Genomic DNA, 17621 nt, shown 5'->3' on the forward strand with positions numbered 1-17621 from the left:
GGGGTTGGGCCCGCTGAGGTGGGGCTGAATTAAAGAGAGGAGAGGTATTCCACTTGTCCAACTCCAGCAATCCAATCAATGGATCCATTTTTTTCCCTCAAATTCCCAATCCATTCCCCATCTCTTTTAAAAACTAATACCCAATTCCAATCACAGGTGCAGTAAAGCATATCTTGTAAAAGGTCATACTGTGACCTCCAAGTTCTCTAAATTGGATGCTGCTTGGCCCACTTTCCTTTGAAATACCACACAGCCTGATATAAAAGTGGCCTGTGCACAATCACATCACCAGTGGGACCTGCATGCAGCCCAGCAGTACGCGTTCATTTTGATGTGAAGTGTCACAGCACAGAGATTTTAACAAGATATTGGCTGTGTTTGTTGAGGGAAACCAGACCCCCAACATAAAGTAGAGCATGGGGGCCTGAAAATTATCCTGGAAAAGGTGTACCTGTGCATGTATGTGTGCTTGCCATAGACAGCATACCAGCAAATAGTGGCGCATTTCTCTGCAGCCAGCCAAGGGAACTGATCAGATGGACGATCAAACACTAATCATTCCCTCACGGCCCATACCGAATAAAGCTGTCATTAATTTTGCGGAATTACATCAAATCTGAGACATTCTTTATGTGGCCCACGGCCTGTAGACAGTTATACGACAGGGACTGCTGCGCTAAGCAGATGGGGCAGCTTGGCCGTGCATACTAAATACCACCGTCCCCCCTTACTCTATCTCCGCCCTCCCAACATTCTGCCCTCCTTCCAGGCACTCTGCTTCTGCTCTTTCTTTCTTTGTTTTCTACCCTTCTAATGCCTTTCCTTAATATACGGCCACGCAGGTTCTCTGATTACATCACTCGCTTCAGGATAATTGTCATTGGTTAAATACAAACTGCTCATATTGTTTTGAATAATATCTTTTGAAAAAAAAACAACTTATTTTGTAGGAGTTTTATTCCCACACAAGACGCATCACACATTAATTTAGTGTGATGAGAAAATAAATTGTTTACTGACATAAATCTTTTATGTTCCTCTCCTTGATGTTGACAACTCAAACAGTTTACTTTCCCATACACAACAGAAGGTCATAATCCCATTTGAGGTTTCCTTGGCAACCGATTACTGCTGAAGGCAAGTTGCAATTTATGACTAGTGACACATACCTGCCATTCCCTTAGAATGAGGCATGTGGTACGCTATATTCAGGCAAACCACCTCAGGTAATAAAACTGCAGTAGCACTCAGGGGCTATACCATTTTCTTATGTCGAGAGGAATTCCAAGCCAAGCTGCTAGAAATCAGCAGATGACAAGGATTAAATTTGTGTGGAGTAGTTCTAAAACCAATAAATAAACAGCTTGCTGAAGTGTTTGTGGCAGAACGGTTAATAATGCTTTTTCTTTCCCTCACCAAATGCACCAATGTGTAAGCTCTTTGTGGACAAAAAATCATATCTCTCTATTTATCTATCTTTTTCTACATTTACTTATAAACTATTTATCCAGAATTCAGAAGATGAGCATGTTTGCAAGGAGTGAGGGTAACGGTGGAACGATTCAACAGACGGAGGAGATATCACCACCCCAGGTAGCCAGGTAAAGATCAAGCATTTTCATGGACAATCCACCTGGAGTCCAATCTCTATTATAGTGACGTCTAAGGTTCCCACAGCACCACCATCTTCTTACTTCCTCCAGTGTTGACATTTCAAAGTTAAGGCTGTCTGACACCTCCTGTAATGCCGTCCTCAGTGACATTACCACAAACCCAAAAACAATTGGCAAAAGTCAGCAGAAGGGACAGTATACGAGTCTTCATGAAGTATTCATTTTGTTGAGGCTACACAGCTACAACAAATGAAAAGGTCACGCACTTTTTTCTTTTTATTTATTTCCTAATGTCTTGTTCTATAACACACTTGTAAACAACAGCTACTGAATAACAGTCATTCCAGCACAACCGTTTTAATTATCTGACTGCAAGAGAGACAATACTTGCTTAGCTACTTTGTTCACACAAGCTCAGCACACTATTAATCCACTTAAACGCAATTTATTGGGTCTCAACATTGACTGTCCTTCAGCATAAAATTACACGAAGCATCCTTGTAGTGTCGTCAACAGACTAAATTAGCCAAAATGGTCTCACTAATTGAGGAAGGAGTGAAGTACCTGTGGCTGCAATGACTCATCAAAGAGGAAAGATGAAGGAGCAGGCAATGAGCAAAATTATCTCATCAATAATTGTAACTTCACTGGATTCGTATTATTCAAACTGAAGTTGCAGAGCCACGATCACCTTCATTTTGAAGCTCTATCTTTAGTGCTTATCCTGCTAGATGGGTCTCTGCTTTTTACTAAGCCCAATTTTTGTACAACTCCTTTAATGACTTTTTCTTCTGAATTAAATTCATGTCGTTTAGATGGCATTCACGCTTAATTGCTAAGCCAATGCTGAAACATGGAGTTCTCCTACAGTTTCATAATTGTCTTAAAACAAGATAATTTAGAAGTTTTATCATTTCATGTCTGAGTCAAATGCAGTGCCGCTCTCTGCAACATCAGCCAAATCTAAATGATTTCAAAGCTGATAGTGATAAGTTACATTACATATTCTATTTCAGAACTCGCGTTGCAACTTCAATCCCACTTACATTACAGTAAAGGTAAAAACAAAACAAAAAGATGTGCTCAGTTTAGTTAACAATGCTGTGGGACAGTCTCACGAAGCTTAGGAGCGTTCACTGTGTCAGAGGTTCTAAGGATATGGCTGGCAAGGGACAATTTGAGTGTGATGCTCTGGGTTTACAAAGATGGTGCACTGCCATCTGCTGTCCACCATCATAACATCATCTTGCTCTTAAATTTGTTGTCAACATTACAGGGCACGAAGTGACTTGTCAACCAATTCCCTAAATGGGGCACTTGCAACAAGCAGGACCTCGGGGCTAGCTGGACAAAGCTTTCCAGATAAACGCCAAATTCCCCAACAAAACTAGATGGAGAATGGACTGACATCAACAGATGTTAAGTCTGTTTTACTGTGTGACGTTCAGGCGGTCGACGTTTTTAAGGGGAAAAGGGTTCTCTGAGACCAATTCAAACAACATCTTAAAAAAAAAAAATAGAAAAGTGAATTTAATATATATATTATTATTAACTGGACCCGGGGATAAGAGACTCAACTTAAAGTCTACCTGTCTGACTTCCAGCTGTGTTGAATATAGAATAGAATAGAATTCAACTTTATTGTCATTGCACATGTCTCAAGTACAAAGCAACTAAATGCAGTTTGCATCCATCCAGAAGTGCTTTAGCAAAAATATAAATATATATATTACAAATGTAAAGTAAATTTGTTGTGAATATGCTATAACTATAAGTAAAAGTATATATATAGGCTATGAATGTACAGACTATAAACAGGTTATAAATATGAAGGGGTATAAACATATATAAAAAACTATATATATAAAAAAAGAATATAAGTATGGGAGTATTATGTGCAATTCAAATAACTCTGAGATAACTGCAACTCAGATAATGAGGGCAGAGACAAAAAAAATTAAGAAAATCCCCACTGCTCGAGTTGCTACTGGTCGTTTTTCCCTCATCTCAAACAAGAAATACTCGTTTTCATTGGCTGGTCCGCGGCTCCGTGTGCAGAAATACGACGCCTGATGCAAAAAGCAACGGCGTGCCGGTGAGAAGTGTCACATTACGCTCCCTCTTTCATCATGGGGATTGTAGTTCTGAGCCCCACATCATCCTCTAACTCCAACCGTCTAATGAACAGCAGCTCCCATAATTCCGCGGTAGAGGCGAAGCTGTCGTGCTTGTGTTTTGCTTTGGTCTCCTCTTTTTTTTGTTATTGTTTCGGGTTACAGAAGAAACGAAGCCCCTGGAGAAAAGTACAGCTATGCCCGATGACTTCTTGTCGTTTTCTTGTAGACTGTAGATCCACGAGCTTCGACAAAAAACGCGTCGTTCAGACGGCTCTTACAAAGTGAGGGTTGCAAAGGTAAGCGAAAGGAAAATCACGATTCGAGGTGATGTGCGCAGATGTTTTTTTTTTCTTAAGTTGACAAAGCGTGTGTTGTCCCGTCCATTTCACGCTCCAGTTGCCATAATCGGCCGAGCAATGATGCTTAGCCCGTGCACGCACAGGTCTGCCTGCAGTAGGTGTTTTCACCCGTTTATTCTTAAACTTACATCGACATCCGCAGCAGTGTTTCTTCGACATGTGCTGCTGTTGGGCCTCAAGCCTCGTGCAGTGTAATGCGATCGCTCAGAAAGCTGCTGAGAATGGTCCTTCCTGACATGTTATTTTCGACTCAATCTCTGGATTCTGCGTTAACACGAGACACAATTCTTGCCTTTTTGGGAAATTGACGCTGCTTCACTAAAACTAAATCCCTGTAACTAAGTTGGATTACGATAACTGCAGCTCCAAGACAAATATAAGAATGACAGTCACTTGTAATCTATAATTACACCACATGTACACTTGTCCTTTATTTATTTATTTATTTATAACCTTACATATCCTGTCTGTGTGCTTGTGTATCACACAACTACTTAAGACTTTTCTTGGTTTTTTTGCCATTAACCAAATTGGGAACATGTGATCTATACTGGCGGTCACATGACACACAACGTGCTAAATTAATAATGCTTTCTATTAGCAGGCAGCTGCAACCAGGAGTCCCGAAATTCACGGCATGCATGCGCCTGTGGAATCTGAGCCCCAAACCCCTCATAACGCATGCTTCCACGTGATGAAGTACAATAGCAAATGATTTCCACGATGACCGAAATAGCCACAGTGCCAAAACTGTAATATGTCATGCTGCTCAAAGCTCAAGCTGTCACTGAGGTTTAGCTCCGGTGTCCTTTCCTCAAGTGTACACTCAGTCAGGCTATCTTCTTACACTGAATAAATATTCACAGATTCATGGCTTGCTGGTGTTTGCTCACCAGCTGTCACCTCTTACCTATTTCACAGTCAGCTAACCGAACGTGTCACTTTCTACCTCAAACTTGCACTAAATAGTCTCTTTTTTTTTTTTTCCTCCTCCTCCCTTGAAGGTGCAAGACCGCCTGCCTTTGTTTTGTGTTACCATGGACGAGGCTTGGCGGGTGGAGTTCAGAAACATTGGCTGCAGTTACTTCCCCCAGAGCAGAGTCGACTGTCACTATACACTCAGCTCCCAGCACAACTGGGCAAGCAATGATTGGATCGGGCTCTTCAAGGTATTGCTGCTGTGTCAACTATTGTAAAAATCAAGTAAATACAGAATACAAGTATACAACTGCCAGATAACAGTGTGTGCATGTTCGTTTCCTCAGGTGGAATGGTCATCGGTGAAGGACTATGAAACCTTTGTTTGGGCCCTGGCCCCAGCTGACTATCAAGAGGGCACAGATGTCAACTGCTGTGTGCATTTTCAGGGTACTTTCAACCAGCACCCCCCCCCCATAGTTTTAAAGAGTCCCTACTAGTGCAATGCAGAGATCAGCGTGGAAAAATTTCAGCCTGAGATTGACAGTTCTCTGAAATGAACAGTGGTGTATGCAAAAGGCCAGCAATTTAAGAGAAACATCTTGTGCAGAAGACAAATACTCTGCTTAGCTTGGTCTCGTAAAACACAGACCACCTCTGTCATGGTTTGAATTCATTACTTTGGTAAGCAGGGAGGGTTGGGTAATGAGGACGACAAAGACAATGGTTCATAGCCTGCTCTACTGAGTGCTGCTGCTCACTGGAGAATACTGTGTTCACTTTGGCCCACTTCAGGGGCATCTAATAAGCCTGCTTCTCTGTAGGTGACGTGTGCAACAGGTGTAGCATTGACCCCCCCCCCCCCCCCCCCCCCCCCCCCCCCCCCCCGACAGAGTGGTGAACTTCTAACTTTAGCATGCTGTCGATGCCATTCCACATGTAAAGAACAGATTGAAAAAAAAGTCTGTCACCTGTGTAAAGGCAGTATTACTTCAGGTTACCTTATTTTATTGGCTGAATGAGGTCACAGACAATGCGATGGCTGTTCTCGGGTCAGAGAGGGATACATCAAGTACAAGAGAATTAATTCAAGTTTGCTCTTGGAGGATCAGGAAGATGAAGCCGCACACGTGGTTTACCTGGAATATAAACTGGAAGTCAGTTCCAAGGTTATGACAGTTAAAGAGTTGAAAAAGCAACTTATTTTTAAACAAAAAATATCCATTTTTAGCATACTCGTTTCCATATTGTTAAAATAAAATAGAAGACTGCGAAGGGAATCGCGAACACAATGTTGATTTCACCTTTCTATCTGGAGGTCAGTTCTAATTAATATTTCATCCTCTCATGTCAGTGGTTACAGAAGGGTACAGTAGCTTTGTGATGCAAGGTGAGTGGGACACATGATACAATAAATCTGTCTCCCCACGTTATTTAATCAGTTGATCAATTGCAGTCTTCAGTTTTACACATGTTGTGTTAATGCTCTGATCCATTACATACATCTCTATATATGTTTAGATTTAAAGGCAAATATGGTAACAAAAAGTTAATCAACAAAGTCGATATTTGCACTATATTGTAAAAGCGCAATAAATTATAGTTTATTTCGAAGATATATATTATTTGGCGACCAACATCACAGATTATTGTAGTCTATGAAAGTATGTTTAACTCGGGGTTTTCCCGTTAACCGTCCCCACCGCCTTCAGTTGATGTTATGTTTAGTTGCGAAACGGACATAAAACTACCGCTGATTATTTTATTTTTTCGACTCAATTCAGCAACCATCCGACAGAATATATTCTCCTGTAAATGCGCATTAAAAACAGCGCACTTGTTGCCGCACCGCATTTCCTGTTTGGCATTTGACCGTCCGAACGGTATTTGATCATTTCTGGGTTTCTGAAGACATTGGCAGAAAAAATAGGAGAAAGGGAACTCACCTGAGGAAAATCCGCCAAGGCGAATGGCGCCATTTCTTACGAATTTACCTGCGCGGGATGACCGCAGTGCTGCCATTAGTGGTCGGAAGTCGTATTACAACACTTCTCATAAATCCATTACTTTAGAAAACGATTTCATACCATTATTTTTAAAGACTACTTCGTCCCTCTAAAGGCGCATTGTAACACGAAATAAAGACGATTTAGGGCAGTGGTTTAGCTATCAGAGCATAAAATTTAGAGGCAGTTACAACCATGAAAGAAAGAAAAGAAAAGTTTGGGCACATTGTACAGACACCTTATGAAATGCTGAAACTGAGAATTTATTTTTGATTTGGAGGCAGAAACATGTTTAAAAGCTGTGATGGTGCATTCAAAGAAGTGTGTAATGAGAAAAAACATCGGAAAACTACTTGTTAGCAAAGTAAATACCGTTTGTTGCTACATGCACAAATGCCAGTTAAAATTTAATATAAATGAAAAATTAAGATTATTTCATTAAGACCATGCCAAATGACAAGCTGAATAAATTACAACAGCACGGCTCTATGTGAAAAGAGTCCAGCTACAGAACTGCCCTGCCTTCAGTCAAGAATTGTCACTCATTAAAAACATTTGACGCATTATGTAAAGAAACAGAACAAGTTATTTATAAATCATTGTAATCTGGTTGTATTTGCATTTTGTTCAACTTCCCAGCTTTCTTTTGGAAACAGGGTCATCTTAACTACACCTGACTTTCTATAGATAAAAACAAAGCTACTCTGAAACAAAATTATCCTTCCATATTACTTTATTTGGATATAACCTCAATTTTCTTCTCACCATTTTAGCCTCCTACCTGCCCAAGTCCAGCTCCCAAGAGTACGAGTTTGTATATGTTGATGCTAAAGGGGAAGTGTGCTCCCGCAGCTCCAAATTCACTTTTAGTGCACCAAAGCCACTTGAGGATCTCGTGACCCTTGAAGAAGAGTCTCATGGAGAGGAGGAAACCACAGACATGCTGCTGGTAGTACCCAGGGCAGAACTGCTGCAGGTGAGCATAAACCGTGAAACAACAATAAAAAGTTAAAAAAAACGTCACCAGATACAGGATGAGTTTGTTTTCTTATTGCATTATTAATGAGTGCTTATAAAACACATCCTGGGAAATCAGTGTTGTTACTTATTGCTGCCAAACAAAGACACAAATGTGTTTTTTTTCCCTGTCTTTTGTCAGAGTCGATTGCAAGAATGTCTGCAAGAGCGTGCCAAGCTGTTGCAGGTGCTGGAGGCAGCACAAAAACAAAAGGAGAAAGAAAAGGAGGAATACAAGAGAGCGAAGGTGGCCTGGGACAGACAGCGCAAAGGGTTGGAAAGGGATATCACCAGGCAGCAGGAAGAGCTGAAACACAGTCTAGAGAAGATTGAGGAGATAGAGAGGAAGCAGAAGGTGGTGTATGGAGCATAATTAAATAATGGACCAAATCATTTTTGCCCCTTGTCATTTCCATATTTTCATCTGCTGTTATTCTCATTAAGTCCGTGCTTTCACAATTTGCCTCAACAGAAATGAAAGAAATTGCTTTGTTATATTAAAAATTGTATTTGTAGATCCTCAAAATTAAAAATGCCTCTGGTCATTTAGGACGAGCGGGCTTTAGGAGAATCTCTAGCCCAGGAGAAAACTGCTTTAATGGATGCCAGGGAGGCGAGTGAAGTGCGAATACGAGAGCTAGAGGAGGACATCAAAACCCTGACACAGAGAGCTGTGGAAAGAGAGACAGAGTTGGAGAGGTTTGACCTTTTCTCCTCTTTTTTCTTCCTTTAGTTTTATTAGGGTCTCGTAAATAGTTTTGATTGTCCATAACCAAATGTGTGTGTGTGTGTGTGTGCAGGATGAAGGAAAGAGCCAAGAGGGCCGCCGTGCTGAGGAAAGAAGAGGAAAGTGAAAGAAAAATCCTGCAGGTACTTACAGTACAAGTCATGCTGTGAAACTTATTAAAACTTATGTCTCTGTTGGTCTTTTCCTCCATATCTTTGTTTGACTTTTCCCATCTGGGTCATTTATCTCTGACTGTTAGACTAAGCTGGAACAGACAGAAGCAGAACTCAAAAGTCTGTCTAAGGAGTTTCAAGGTCTGAGGAACTCCCTCGCACAGCGAGATACCAGCGTCCTGCAGCTGCAGAACACCATCACTACCCTCACCCAGAAACTGACCACTGCCCACAGGAAAGAGGTGAGACATTTCTTGGACTTTTCACATTCCGAGCTTCGAGTAATGTTCTGACTACCTTTTCTCCGCTAAGAAAAAAGTATTTTGCAATCTTTTTCTATCAGTTAAGTCTTAGTACCTTACATCAGTGTTTTTTTGGGGACAGACAGGTGAAATGGGTTTTTTATTTTTATTTTGAAATTACAAGTATGTTTCAGTACATCTTAAAACTTCAACATAATTAAAACGTTTATGGTGTCTCACCTTCAGTATCATTATCACGACACACATTATATAGTAAATATCCCCTACAGTAGCATATTTGCAACCAACACATTCCTTCTCATTGCTTTATCAACAGGCAGAGAGTGAGGCATCACTGAAGGAGATGCGGAGCCTTCGGGAGCGTCTGCACATGAGTGAGCGCACCGCAGAGGGCTTAAAGAGTGATTTAAGTGCCATGGTAGCCCAGAGGGATCATGGGCAGGCCGAGCTGCACCAGGCTCGCCTGCAGGCTGCCCAACTCACCCTTCAGCTTGCAGATTCCAGTCTGGCCCTGAGAGAGGGAAGAGCTCACTGGGCCCAGGAGAGGCAGAATCTGCAGCGCACTGCAGAGGTAAAGCATTGCTACAGAACATAGCATCTGGAGAATTTAGAAGTGGAAGTTGTTCCAGGGACCTTGCTTCCATTGAATTAAAATGCTATAACTATAAGTAATTAAACGTGTGTTTGTGTATGTGTTTCACACCGACAGATGGACCACGAACGTTTGGAGAAACTCAACACGGAGCTGCAGAGGATTGAGGAGAGGCTGCGGGAGGAAAGGATGGAGAGAGTGAAGCTGGAGGTGGAGCTTGGCCGTGAAAAAGATTGCAACCGGGTGAGATAGATGCGTTGTTTTGTGTGTATGTGACGGCTACTTTGCCTGTAATGACAATAAGTGCACTCAAACTTAATGCAAACAAGAACCAGAAATGACATTTCGAAGTGTGTGACACTTAACCTGTTCACGCCTCATTTATCCTTAAAATGGTTATGATATATTTTATCCTTCTGTTTTATGCTATCTGGCCTGCAGGTTCAGCTCAGTGAAACCCGCAGGGAGCTCCAGGAGCTGAAAGCCAGCCTGAGGGTTGCCCAAAAAGAGAAGGAGCAGCTGCTCGCAGAGAAACAGGTGAAAAACAGCGTTTTACCTGCTGCACAAGAGCACCTTGAATCTGTGCTGACAGAAGTTCGTTATGAGAAAAAATGAGAGAATTATGACATTTTGTGAGTTGGTGTATTCATTCAACGATATGCATGTATTATGTTGGGTATTACTTATCACATACTGCATGTAAGTTTGAAAGTGGAACATATTTGGGCACAATTCCCAATTTCGTCAAGATCATTTCCTTTTTCTAAAACCTTGTTTTTAATAATAAATTTGTATCCTAAAGCTTGCCGATAAAACAACAAGTCTGCTGGTATTGTGAATGCCCCAGGTGTTGGGAATCTTCTCTCTGTTGTTGCTCTCTTGTTATTGTGCAGTATAAATTGTTTATAGTGCAATATAAAATGGTGGATTTCAGGGCAGTCAGCGTTGTGGCTGTTAATGTGCCTACAGAGTTTTTGTTGGCTAACCAGCATCACATTTGCCAGATATAGGCAGAGTAGATGGCCAATGTTTTTAAAATCAGTATCCAGCTTCATTTTAACATTGGCCATTTGGAAGCCTTGCAGGTAGTCTGTGGAACACAATAAATAAAACAAGGATTCAAATGTTTATTGTACAGTGATAGTACTATTTATATTGTACAAGTTGTATTTTTTTGTTTACTGTGTAACAGTTTTATGAGGCCTTGGTTTGAAGAAGTCAGACATCATAAGGGTTATATGGGTGATGGCTACTGAAGCCGTGATCCAAGTCCCAACATGGGTTGTGATGTGATGTTCGTATTTTTCATTGCAGGAGTTGATGGAGCACATCTGTCAGCTGGAGCTGAAGATGGGAACAGTGGCCAGCGCCAGGTGGGAAGCTGCTCCGATTGCCTCTTCAGGTGAAATAAAAGTGTTCTCAGCTGTCACTCAAAAGCAACACTAAATATTGTTCAGTATGGCCTATGTTGCATGCGATGTGAACGGAGCTCTTGAGAAAAGTGACCTATTTTTCTTTGCCATTGTTTCTTTCTCACAGGGTGTCCTGACAGTGTGTTATCTGACTCTGAGGATGAGAGCCCAGAGGCTTTGCAGATCCTCCACACACCGAGACCTCTGGGACACTATAGCCTGTGTGAGCAGGGCCAGCCGGACTCCTTGCTCCTCTCAACACTCCCTCCCTCCCCCAGGGAGTTGGACAGGAGTGCAGTGGTCATCAACCAGCCTGCCCCACTGTCCTTGCCCCATCAGGCCAACGCTGATACTCAGGTGCACAGCTCTGATTCGGTGAGACACGCTGTCAGAGTCATTTATTGTCACCCTAGCATAATTGTATGTGATATCGAAAATGAACTATGTCTTCATGCTGATAAGCAAGCACTCCAGTTAAACATGGGCAGTGGGTCGTTTGATATAGACATTATCTCATGGAAGCAATTAGGTTGCTAGTCTGCAAGTTATTAGACTGTAATAGCTGCTGGAGTTAAGTGTCTCTGTGTGTGTACGTGTGTGTGTTCCTCTGGTACTTAGGAGGAGGAACCAGACCCACTTCAGTGTGGAGGAAACAGCTCTGGAGAGGAAACAGCACTTTTGTTGCCTGAGCACACGGATACTCTTCTCAGGTACAACCTCCCCCCTTCAAACTCATAACCAAACATAGAATATACTGTATAGAATGATAAAAACACACACAGGAGGAGGAACATTGCTTACTTCCATCACTTTGTCAAAGTGTCAAAGGACTAATACCCCATAAAATGTTCTACATTCAAAATTTCACCAACATTAAAGTATGTACTGTAGTCATTTGCAGTAAATCTTACTGAAATGTTCACTGTAAAAAAAAAAAAGATGCCAACCTCGCAGTGGTTAGAAGGGGTTTCAAAGTGACCATCCTCAACAGTACAATTCTATGTGTACACTGACGCATCAGTGTTATTCATTTAATGATGATATATATGATATTATTCCAGGCATGGGGGCAATTTCTGTTCATAGCAAGTACTTTTAATTATGATTCTAAAAGTGTACTTTGCTAACAACACTTGCCTTGTAGAAGCAGCAGTATTTAATGCAGGCATTTTACTTAAAACAGTATATTTTCATTGTTTACTGATATTTTAACTGAATTAAAGAAAATTTATTTTTCAACTACTTCCGTAAACACTGTTACACTCGCATTGGATGAACACTTGATGGTATTTAACTGTCTCATATGCTGCCAGTGTTGTAGCCTTTGAAAGGCAGAAATAAGTACTTCCCAGTGCTCAAAACGTATTGAAAGATATTCCCTTGAAAGAGGGGTGAAGTATTGCTAAACAAGTGGTGGAGAAGTGATTGCAACAAGTTAAGCCCAGGTAAAGATTTGAGGTTCAAAAATGGAGAGTTGCATTGTGCTGCGTTTGAAAATGTATTTAAGGACAAACAAGATAGCGAATATCCTTCTGTCATGCTGGTTGGTTTAAAACTCCAGCAAAGTGTCATGTTTTACGATTTCATGACTTGATTTGTGTGTACAGTGTTACGCTGCAAAGTAGTTACAGAACAAAGCCACCTTGTAAATGCAGGGGAGTAAGAATTTTCATATTTTCCCCCTGAGATGTAGACAAGCGAAAGCATAGAATATTTACAAATTGAAAATGCCTTAATGTGCTTATATTTTAAAGCTGTACTAAAGCACAGTTTCTGAATAAAATCACTTTGTTATCTTGCTTCTCTCGCTTCACAGAGACATGGTTTCACAATTAATTCAAAGCTTGCAAACACGCAGGCATATGCAGCCCATTATTTATGGTGACAGGGCGACTACGGCTCGAAGATGGAAGTTTTGAATATGCTGTCGTAAAAGAAGTTGAGTCAGGGTGAAGCGGGGGAGACTGTTTGAGACAGAGTTGGGGGGGGGCATGCGTGCCGGGGGGGGGCAAGAGGGGAGGACAAGGGGACAGACAAGTTGACAGCAAGCTGTAGCAATGATTTACCCAAGGGGTGTACCACAGTCACGGGCCAATTTTCAGCATCATTAAGGTTCTTGCGCTCCCACTCACCCGCTCCTTCAGTCTAGCCCTCATCTTTCAACCAGGATGTGTTTCTTTCAGTTTTTAACACACACACTCTGCTTTGTGTCTTCCTTCCAGTGATCTTGCCGACACCTCGCCATGGTAACCAGTGGACATCTAAGCATGGCTGCAACAAGTGATCAAACAGTAGAAGGAGGACTTTGTTGGAGTTTGCTTTCAGTTGCATCTACTAACAAGCACACAAACAGCTCACTGAAAACACAGAGAAATGTTAATATGCAATTATACCATATCTGCTCTCAACCTTGTTTTTTCCTCTCTAGACAGTTGTTATTGCCTTGACTGCTTAGCCAGTGGTGGCAGGTCAGCACCATGTTTATGACTGACACAAGACTGGTGCACAGTTTGAAGCGGCAGGCTTTGAGGCATGAGCGCTGGCATTTGAGTTTGCACGCTGTAGCAGAATGATTTCTGTTGAATCATTACTGTGTCGAGAGCTTTACGATGGATGTTATGTCGTTTTTATGGCAATTGTGATTAGGAGTCATGACAGGCACTGTAATTATGATGTTTTGTGCAGGCCTGGCTCCACTGAAAAATCATGGCAAAACTCTATTCCAGCATTAAATTCTCCATCGCAGCTTTGGACACTTTTCATGGCAGCATAAAGCGACGACACAGCGCCATGCTAAAATATATTGCAATAACGTAGGTCTATGACATCATATTTTACCTCCATTTACTCAGAGCTAAGATTTGATATGCATTTTCTTGTCCACATTAGCAGTTGATTGTTGTCATGCAGATGCAGTTGAGGTGATTTAATGATGCAGACATAAATCACCAACATTTTGAATAAGAAAGTTTATGGATGATTAATGTCCATTAAGATAGATGCCACATGTAACTTTATACTTTAGCAGCTACATATCATTATTGAAAATTTGCTGCTTGCAAGCTTTTCAGATTAGCTGCGTTATCTATTTGTTAAGAGCGAGGATTATGCTTTTCATAATCATCGAAATCCACATGCAGTGAATAGTGAAACTATTTAGCATCAGCCTTTATCATAGTTTATATTGTACAGAAATCTGAATTCATAGTCATACAGTTCTAAATTTGTGCCTAAAATCATGACGTTTAAGTCCAAGATAAGTCCAATTTTTATATATTCTGACATCAGCACTTAGGTGTTGATATTTTCGCCCTGCCCCCCTACGGCAGTATACTGCCCCAATAAAAATTGCTGCCTGCCTTTTTAATCAATACTGTATGCATTTTTCATGATTTTCTATTTATAATTAACATGAGTTATGTTGCAATGAAACTATATCCAGGTTTAGTTTGAAAAGGGTGTTTCGTTTGTGCAATGAAGCAGACAGCATTTTCCACGCTTGGCAAAGAAAATTTGCTCTAGATCCCTTGATGTTTGATTTTTTCTGCTGTATTTGCACCCAGTTTTTACTATGTAAGAGTTTTTAGATGAAACATTAATACATGGATACTTCATATGTCAGTTGTGTGCTCTCATCAGTATCTTATTTCTAAAATTGTGTGTTGTGTTTACTTATATTTTATGTACCTTCAATGTTTTTACTTTCTGCTTTCAAATACTCATACTATTTGAGATATGTTGTTGCGAAATGTTGGTGCTGACATAAGGGAATGATACCAGCTAGTTATGTTTGAGTTAGATGTAGAATAATGCAGCAGATTTTAATGGAACAAGGATTATGTAACATGGAAGAAGTAAATACCTGTCTCTCCTATTGTTTATCTTGTGCTGCCATGGTGTTACACTACAGATTTGATTCTCTACACAGAAATTGGAAGCTTTTGAGCTGTGTTCTCTTTCCCAGATAATAGCACACTAAATGTATTCTCTGTTGTCCTTGTTCGTTGTTGTAGTTTGACTTTATGTCTTAAGAATGTTTTTATTTTTGTTGTGTCTGCTGGGAGTACTTCCTGTCACCTTGCAGAAGAGCTCCAGTGGTTATAGTTTGCTTTGAAGTTTTGGTTATGAAGGTTATCCCACATGTACACTGTTGCATATTTCCTTTCCAGTCATGTAACAAGGTTTGGGTGGGATTCAGCATAATAAAATGTATCCATCACTGGGGCTTATTTGTCTAACTCTGGCCAAAGATTATTGCAATATTTTGATCCTAGCATGACATTTCACTGGTATTTAATGATCCAATTTCTTTTCACACAGCTATGAAGCCTATATTCCATTTCAGCTCATTGCCTGTTTCATAGACATTTCTCATTCAGAATTTTTCTCTCACCTTTGGCTCCCCTCAGGGCTGACTGGTTAATCATCTTCATCCTTGTGCCTTCCTACTCCTCAAGCAGTCTCTCTCTTTTAAGCTCTCCTCCTGCCTCCCCCCATCACACTCCCTCCATCTTAAGTCTGGGGTGACGATAGCTAATTATAAAATCAATGATGCCGGGCTTCCTAGTTTACAGCCCCCTCTAAAACCTTAACTGGGAAATCACTGTGGGATTGATGACTCCCTCACTCTTTATCTCTTTTAATTAGAAATGTAAAAGATATGAAGACCCAGAGGCCAGAACACATCTCCTAGTTTTTATGACCCCGACGCCTTCCTGCCCAGTGCTCACTCCCCTTCCCCAAAATGCCCCCTGCTACCTGTTTATTTCCTCTTCCTCCCTCCTTGGACACCCTCCTCTCTCACCCACAGATACCTTTACCTGTTTCTTCATCACTTTGTCAGGTACTGCCTCTCTACGATGGCCTGTGTGCCGTTCTGCTCATACAGGGGATGGTGTTAAATTTGTGGTCTTTGCACTTGAAACAGTTTCTCACTTTCCCTTCACCTGTCCTCTCATCCCTTGACTGATACCCAACTCTATGGATTTGCTGCATAACAACTGATGAACATGTTTGTTCTGGCCAAAGCAGGAGGAACACTGTAAATGGAATGCTGTTCCACATTATGACCCTGCTCCTAACTCCATGCGTCCAGCATATGACATATATGTCTCTCTTGTATATAGCTTTAGGCTTTCTTAGAAAGACCCTCCTTTTTTTTATTACATTAGACCCAGATCACATGCACCTCCACAGTTTGGCTTTATGGCACCGTGAACCCAGACCATACCTCCCTAACTACTGCCAGGAGCACTTGGGTTCACTGAGCTTTATCCTTCTGATCACTCTCTGAGGAGCTGCCACTGCCTCTGTTGGTCTGTTATCTCCTCTGTGTGTTGACTGTGGGTGCACTGCAGTTTGCTCATGTTCAGAACAGGGTCCCTCCTTGGTTTTAAATATTCAAATGAATTCCTGCAGCGTGCTGCACTTGTGACCTACTTTTATGGAATCTTTACTATTTTTATAAATAATTAATGGCCTGTGGCCGTAAAAAAAAACTATATAAAAGAGACTTTCCACCCTGTATTAATTGGTAATTCATTTGAATTTTTTGTTGACATGTTTTCATTCTGTTTTTCATTAGAATTTCTTGGTAATTACTTCATAAAGCACCACTAATGTGTAAGATTGAGTATTTAGAAAATAAACCCGGCTCCTTTAAATTCCTTCAGGCACATCCCAAGTCCTTCCATGGGTTGCCATGGCAACTCCTTGAAGGGTTCCCAGTATATGAGGCAATTTGATTGTTCCTTGTAAAATAGTGTATAATGTATGGGCCTTATTTTAATTCCAGTCTGGTGTTATTGATCTGTCTTTAATGATAGTTAATTAAAGCAATCGTATAATTGATAGAATCTCATCTCTGTTTATCACCCTCTTCTGATTCTCTTTGGCTCTCTATCAATAAAATCAGGGTGAGGAATTCGTATCCCACACTGAGACCCTGAAAAAAGAGATGTTTACAATCAGTAGACCTTTATTAATAGGATGCCTGTTCGAACAAGATAAGATGATAATGTCAGTAACAAGACTGGTATTATTTTGGTGACGTTGTACAAGGCCAACCTGAATAATTTTAAAGAACATCTTCCTTATTAATTTACTTGATTTAAGTATCATCTGCACAACTGTGTTCAATCTTTATTTTTCATTTTACGTTAAAGGTTGTGACACTGATTGAAATGTGAAGCCCTAACATATCTAATATTTCCTTTATCTATTACATTTCCATTTCATGTTTTGGGTCCAAGAGTCTTTCTTCTACTTGCTCAAATATTGTCAAAGTCAAGTTTAATCCATGTTAGGCTATTTTCTGACAAAAAGGATCCCTTTCCTTTTCCCCAACACATTTTGAAGTAATGATTCTCTATCAATTAATCAGTCTTTTTTTCTAAATAGTTCTCTATGTAACTTTTTTTTTAAT

General features: G+C 40.7%; 1 protein-coding gene across 1 annotated transcript; it reads left to right on the top strand.

Moving 5' to 3' along the window:
- The first annotated feature begins 3860 nt into the window (after nucleotides 1-3860).
- Nucleotides 3861-15416, top strand: calcoco1a (calcium binding and coiled-coil domain 1a). Its single transcript, XM_072366421.1, has 15 exons — nucleotides 3861-4026; nucleotides 5094-5258; nucleotides 5355-5457; nucleotides 7787-7989; nucleotides 8173-8385; nucleotides 8581-8729; nucleotides 8831-8900; nucleotides 9017-9172; nucleotides 9510-9764; nucleotides 9903-10028; nucleotides 10227-10322; nucleotides 11100-11187; nucleotides 11325-11572; nucleotides 11816-11907; nucleotides 13420-15416. Exons 2-15 carry the CDS (start codon nucleotides 5127-5129, stop codon nucleotides 13445-13447), a joined length of 1959 nt encoding a protein of 652 aa, XP_072222522.1. The 5' UTR covers nucleotides 3861-4026; nucleotides 5094-5126; the 3' UTR covers nucleotides 13448-15416.
- Nucleotides 15417-17621: the final 2205 nt, after the last annotated feature.

The sequence above is a fragment of the Leuresthes tenuis genome, unplaced genomic scaffold (genome assembly GCF_036924035.1).
Source record: "Leuresthes tenuis unplaced genomic scaffold, fLeuTen1.0.hap1 SCAF_16, whole genome shotgun sequence".
Classification (NCBI taxonomy): domain Eukaryota; kingdom Metazoa; phylum Chordata; class Actinopteri; order Atheriniformes; family Atherinopsidae; genus Leuresthes; species Leuresthes tenuis.

Excerpts from the sequence above, each read along its gene's own strand:
- calcoco1a (XM_072366421.1), top strand. The coding sequence starts at position 5,127 with ATGGACGAGGCTTGGCGGGTGGAGTTCAGAAACATTGGCTGCAGTTAC. Across the intron at positions 9,765-9,902 it reads ATCTGCAGCGCACTGCAGAG|ATGGACCACGAACGTTTGGA; the intron begins GTAAAGCATTGC and ends TCACACCGACAG. Across the intron at positions 10,323-11,099 it reads AGCTGCTCGCAGAGAAACAG|GAGTTGATGGAGCACATCTG; the intron begins GTGAAAAACAGC and ends TTTTCATTGCAG.